General features: G+C 32.1%; 1 protein-coding gene across 1 annotated transcript; it reads right to left on the reverse strand.

Annotated features, from left to right (window-relative positions):
• Positions 1-1486: 1486 nt before the first annotated feature.
• On the reverse strand, positions 1487-3333 carry LOC111311215 (2-oxoglutarate-dependent dioxygenase 19-like). Its single transcript, XM_022910592.2, has 4 exons — positions 3041-3333; positions 2598-2818; positions 2111-2438; positions 1487-2001 (listed from the first exon to the last, which is right to left on the reverse strand). The coding sequence occupies exons 1-4, from the start codon at positions 3272-3274 to the stop codon at positions 1756-1758; spliced, it is 1029 nt and encodes a 342-aa protein (XP_022766327.2). The 5' UTR covers positions 3275-3333; the 3' UTR covers positions 1487-1755.
• Between the last annotated feature and the right edge of the window lie 3390 nt (positions 3334-6723).

Consider the following 6723-nt stretch of genomic DNA (forward strand, 5'->3'; position numbering starts at 1 on the left):
AGAGTATGTAGTACGTTTTTTTTCTATTATTTTTTATTTTTATATATTTAATAAATATTTTTAAGATTTAATTTTTTGGTCTCATTGATACCAAGGGTGTGATATATATCAAGTTATTTTCTTCCCTTTAATCTCTTTTTTCTTTATAATTTTTATTTATTCTTTTTAAATGTTTATAAATGTTTGTAATATTTTTCTTAAGACAGATCAAGTGGATATTTAGTCAATTTATTTTCGAATAATATACTTTGAGATAGGTCGAGGTTTTTTAATAAGAAACGAGTTTAGGTTAGAAATATATTTAGGATGTTTTATCATGACTTATTTCAAGGGATATATAAAAGTATATATTTTATTATTTATTTAATTTTATACGTATATATTATATTAATAAAATTATTTTTTACCTTAATTTAATTAATTAATATTTTAAATTCAATATGAAATGTTAATGTGACACCTTTTATGAATTTTTTTTTTCTTATTTTTGCTTTTCTATTCATTTTCCTTTTGTTAACTATTTTGAATCTTTTTTGTTTTTGGTATTTATTTTTTTATTGGATAGATTCTATGAAAAAAATAAGATCAATTAAGATACTCATGTATCATTTCCGTTTTTTTTTTTTAAATCTTGTCTTTTTTATTTTTTTAATTAATAAATTTTATAAAAAAAAAATACGATGAATAAAAACAGAAAAAAAAAAAAAAACCCCACAGCATCACGTGGGCATTTTTTTTAGTGCCCTTTTAAAAGTGGCAATCACTTAGGTTCAGATGGATATGTTTTCGAGATTTAGTGTGTCCAAATTTGAATTTATTTGGATTGGATTATGTGGGATTCACATAATTTTGAGTTTGAATTATTTTATATTTGACATTAAAACTATTATGGGTTCGAGTTGTCTCTGGTTTAATTTGTTTCGATTCAGCCACTCTCAGGTTATCAAGTCATGCTTATTATCATGTTTTAGGCCTTGTTATTGAGTCATATTATTGTGGTTTTTTGGATTTTCAGATCGAGAATTTTATGATAGACGTTTTAAATATTTTAGTATGTTCTTAATGAAGGTTTGAGGTATGTTTTGGAATATATAGAATTTAGAGTAATTTGTTTTAGCCTCGCATGTTCATGGGGTTCACTTCGTGGGTGCGGTCTTTCGACCACCTGTACACTCGGGTTTCGGTTGTCACAATGTTTAAAATCAAATCCACTCTGTTTTAAACGTCAAGTAAACTTAACCAGTATATGCTGGACTCTTCGACAAAGTTTGGCAAGCCCGGCTTTAACCCTTTGCTTCAAGTCAGGCCTTAACCCATGCCCGGACAGCCCTTCTCTACTCTCATGTTTCTTATGGGGAATATTTATCCTGTATGCTTCGGGAGAAAATAAAAGAATAGAACAATAGATTGGTCTCTTCAATGTGCAAAGAGATCAATCCAATCCCTATTTACACATTAAGTGCTGCTTATCCAAGTACTTAAAAGCCTTACAAATTAATTATTCAAATATTTTCCGAAGGATGAGAGGAGATTCAAACATTTCATTGCATAACATAGCAGACAGATTCAAACTTTATTTTGATACGTACGATGGACATAGCCCAAGGGAAGGGGATCAAAACTAAAACCTCTGTGTTTTCTTAAAATATCCTTAACCACTAGACTAAGACAAACTTTACTGCATCTTATTTTGTGATACATATTAATTATTATTATAAAGCAGTAATCGGTCGCCTTGGAGACAATTATGATAACTTAAATTAGTCGAATCTGTTTGAGGCATGACTTTCCGTCGATAACATGGTGCTGGTTGGCTTCTAAATAGTCTTTGTAGGTCATTCCACGATATGCAGAGGGATGGTTGTCATCTACAAATTCAGGTGCAGGGCTCACGACTGCCTCCAGTGATGGTCCCAAAAATAAAGGAAAAGTCACCCTCCTTACTTCATTGTTCAAAACCACACGATGAATGGTGCTCTTATATTTACCATTCGTTAAAATCTGTCTCGAAATTATGGTAAGTGTGATGAAACCATTATTCAAATGAGAATGAAAAGCATTAGAAAAAAGAGAATCTGAAAGGAAAGAAGATAAGGGAATTGGAATGGACCTCAAGATGATCAGCGAGATTAACGATAATCCAGTTGGAATTGAGGTTTGCATTGAGCCATTTTCCCTTGTGCTCAAGTTGGAGACCCCCACTTACATTTTGCATAAGAAGGATTAGGAGACCAGGATCATTATGAGGAAATTGACCAATAATGTTTGCAGCAGAAAAACGTGGTGGATAGTCATTTGCAGTGAAGAAATCATAGCCCGATTCCAAATCCATTGCTTTTTCTATATAAGATTCTTCAAGTCCCAAAGACTTTGAAAACCCTCTTAGTAAATTAATTCCCACTTCCCTCAATCTTTCGCTGTACTCTTGTAAAATCTCCCTGTTAATGCACTCAAGGATGAAAATTAATAAATATTTATCAAGTCATAATGCTTGACATATACAAATATGAATGAAATTCGAACTTCTATTTTGTAATACTCTAAATAAGAATTTTCTTCTGTTAAGAAGAACTTGCGTACGGTTGTATAATATGTACCTTAAGTCATCGGGGTGAATAGGGCAATGGAACTGAGGATGAGAGGCAATCTTGAAAAACTCCCGGCTCACATGGTGGACATCCCCTCTTCCCCATCTTATCTTATCCGTCGAATTGCTGGTTTCATATTTCAGTTTCTTCTCTTCAGGTAGATCGAAAAACCTCAAGAGCGCCTCCATCGTACCATTAATCACACTATCTGGTATTGCATGATTGATTACCTGCCAATATAACATCTAAATACATTAAAATCCATGCAAATTATTAAGTTTCCACTATTAATAACAAACTTATTAATCCACGAAACATGCATTAAATCTAGTGCAGCAATCGTCATGAATGAATGTTCGGAAGAAACCGTTACTGCTATACAGGGCTTTGAGTATTCTGTAAATATTGTGAATATGGCATATAAAAAAAATAGTGAGAAAACTTATTCATACAGCGAAGACGCCGTATTCAATGCATGTTTTTCCAAGGTTTTGAATGGCTTGGGAACGTTGAACAGGATCATCAGAGGTAAGCAAGGAGTAGTCAATGATGGGAATTGCATCATTTACACCTAAAATTGAGTAATTAATGGAATCGAGACCGTCTTCCTTTTGAGGGAAGGAACAGGTCTCGCTTTTTAGAACAGGAGAGTGCGTGAGCGCTGAAGCTGTATTAGTGTTGGCCATAAGGTCGAGAGATAGAAATTAGAGAGAGCTTGCAAAGTGGAGGAAGTGAGGCTAGTTATGAATTCTGAGGCAGCAGTCGACTCTTATTTATAGACAAATTCGCGGGCCCTAAATTGTGTATCGCTCTTATCAGGACAGAAAGACAAGTTAAAGATTGTGAGATAGCAAGGAAAATGACACTACCAAAATCTAATTATATATGGCAATGAGGCCGCAAGGGGAGACCTGAAATTTTAGAGTTGTAGGTTTAAATTTTATTTTGTGTGGATTTGATCTAATTTCATGTTGAATTTATTTAATTATATTTGCTTATTTATTGATTAGTTGTTTGTTTAATTTAATCTAATGATTTCTTTTATATGAACATAATAATATTTATTATAATTGTAACCTTTTTATATTTATAATTTTATTAAAAAAATTCTCGTCACAGTTAATTTAGAAAAATCTTTATAAACCCACGTTAATTTTAATGAAGTGCGGGCAATGCATAAAAATTAATGGTATTTTATATTAACAATGCATTAAATATGAAATTTAATGAAAAACGAATATTCCAATGTTAAAAAATCCATCAAAAGTTTAAAAAAAAAGGGTCTGCCTGTTATGCCTTTGTTGTAAAATGAGATAAGTGATAAATAGCCGATGAAATGTAAGAGAAATATAAGAGCGTTTTGGAGAGTGATAACATTTTCTTTGATGAAAATAATATGTAATAATGCTTTGAAGAGTAACCTAGAATCAAACTTGATGTAATGATATATAATATTAAGGGTTACATTTTATTTATGCTAAACGCATATATAAATATATATTCAAAGCAAAAACACAATGTGTGTGTATATATATATATATATATATATATATATATATATGAAGCAATATTATACAATATTTAAAAGGTAATACACTTGTTTGTGGATTAATATTTTCATGCCTCTTGAAAAATTAATAAGTCAATGATTTCTGTCTTAAACATAATTTAACCTGGAATTGGCAACAATGCACCCATGTCCACCAAATAACAAATCAATGAGATTATAATCTTTAGCTTGTGAATAATCAAATTAAGAAGGACCAGATTATAATATTTGACCTATCTAAAAAAATTTTAAAGCACTTTGAGAGGCGATCGCCCTCACCCTTTCCCAAGTAGTAACTCGAACAAAAGAAAGTTTTTTGTTCTTAATATTCATATCTCAATTATAAAGACTGAATTAAAGGGATAAGACAAAAGATAAAATAAAGATGCTAGTTTATATCTATTTCTATGTCTAGTCTATTTTTATCTCTATGTCTATCAAGTTGGAACAAACAATTATAGTGAACGGAGAATTTTCCTTGGTCTAAAACTCCTTAAATTTCAGCATGTAGGTCCAGAATGCCTAGCTTGCCACAAAGAAAGAAGAAACGTTCCTTGCTTAAAGATTTTGTCGTTGGGTAGTGATGGGAAGTAGTTGGAGCAAACCACGTTGCAACTTCTCACAAACAATATGTAAATCAATTTCAATACGTTTGGTTTTCTCATGGAAGACTGGATTAACAGCAATAGGAAGCGCAGCTCGATTGTCGCAATAAAGTGGAGTGGGGGAAGAAAATGTAATACCAAGATCTGTGAGTAAAGAATGCAACCAAATAATTTCACAACTATTGCTAGCCATGGAACGATATTCGGCTTCAGCTGACGAATTAGAAATCGTAGATTGCTTCTTACTCTTCCAAGAAATCAAACTAGAGCCAAGGAATATACAAAAACTTGTAGTTGAACGTCGAGTCATAGGACAACTAGCTCTATCCGAATCACAATAAGCAATAAGCTGAAAAGGACCCAAAGATGAAAGAAGAAAACCTTACCCAAGAGTACTTTTTAAATATCTCAATAAATGATAAGCAGCATCAAGGTAAGGCTTGCGAGGGAGATGCATGAACTGACTAAATTCACAGAATGAGTGATATCAAGTCTGGTAATAGTCAAGTAAATGAGTCGTCCCACAAAATGATGATTAATAGAAGGAAACCATTGGTATCGTTGAGTTTTGAGATTTTGTTCCATTAGATGATCAGCTGTTCTACCACAGTAAGTCCAGTGTCCTTAAGGATGTCAAGAACATATTTTCGTTGACACAGATAAATGCCATGCTTCGAACAAGCCACTTCAATGCGAAGAAAATATCTTAGAGGTCATAGATCCTTTATTTGAAGTTGGCTTAAAAGAATTTTCTTTATGTGATTGATGACTTGCAAGTTAGTTCAAGATATCATCAACATAGACTAGTACAAAAACATAGATAGATCCACTGCATAAAATAAAAAGTGAATGATCTACTTTTTTTTTTCTACTTTTTGGTCAAGAAAGGAAACAAAAATAGCATTAAAATCAAGAACGACACAACACCACCCCATCAAATTCCTCCCTAAGGATGGGGGTTAGAAAGTCCGGTTGAACATAAAAAGTTTCAAATAAACGGGTGTAACTAGAACTAGAATGGGGTTGTCAAACCAGCGCACTCCTCCTTCTTACAAGTGCATCAGCACATTTGTTGCCCTCACGAAAAGTGCATCTCATCACTACCAGCTGAAAACTCCTCAACAACATCATGCAGTCATCAACTAGTGTGTTAAAGAGATAATTCATGCTATGAATATTTTTCACAAGGTTTATGACAGAGGTAGCGTCGAGTTCAATTCGAGAAATATGATTCTTGCCTCCAAAGCAAGTTTTAAACCATCTCTCAGTGCTCATAGTTTAGCTTCCATGCTAGTAGCCTTGGGAATATATCTGGCAGACCCTATTACTCAGTCACCAACATGGTTTCTAACTAGCATCCTTGTTCCCACACTTCCTGGATTACCTAAGGATGACTCATTCGTATTAAGCTTGCACCACCAATTTGGTAGTGGCTTTCATTGTGTTAGGCTAAAGCCTTGTTACCTTTGACCCTAGAAAGAGCCTTACATATTAAAAGAAAAGTAGACAGTTTTTAGGCGTGAAAAAAAGAGAGTGGCGCTGCAAGCCGAGAAAAGATAAAAAAAAAAAAAGGAAAAAGCCAACAAAATAAAGAGAAAAGGGAGAAGGAAAAATTAGTTGAACGTAAAGTTGATCTATAATTTGATTGAGTTAAAATTTGGTCAACAAATTTATGATTTAGAATTCTATGTTTTGAATAGTAGAGATTGGGTTTGAAGCTCTCTAAAATAAATTCAAGATATATTTATTAAGTTATCTATTTAATGAGATTTTTTCGATTGTTTCTTTAATTGTTGATTAATTTTAGTTTTAATTATAAAGAGTTTTGTATATTTATTATTTGATAGTGAAAATTTTTTTTTTGTGGTTCGTGATTTTTTTCTTTTACACTAGAAGATTTTTTATATAAATCTTAATATGTTTTATTTTTCTCATGTTATTGATTGTTATTTCTATGGATTTATTACAATATATTATTTTT

Source organism: Durio zibethinus, chromosome 1 (assembly GCF_047325235.1).
Source record: "Durio zibethinus cultivar Kanyao isolate XHJ-2024 chromosome 1, ASM4732523v1, whole genome shotgun sequence".
NCBI classification, from domain to species: Eukaryota; Viridiplantae; Streptophyta; class Magnoliopsida; order Malvales; family Malvaceae; genus Durio; species Durio zibethinus.

What these genes read in the sequence shown, in the direction of transcription:
- LOC111311215 (XM_022910592.2), bottom strand. Translation starts at nt 3,274, where the DNA reads ATGGCCAACACTAATACAGCTTCAGCGCTCACGCACTCTCCTGTTCTA. An exon ending in TTGAATACGGCGTCTTCGCT is followed by an intron (nt 2,819 to 3,040) that starts GTATGAATAAGT and finishes TTATATTGGCAG; the next exon opens with GTAATCAATCATGCAATACC. An exon ending in ATCTCGCTGATCATCTTGAG is followed by an intron (nt 2,002 to 2,110) that starts GTCCATTCCAAT and finishes ATTTCGAGACAG; the next exon opens with ATTTTAACGAATGGTAAATA.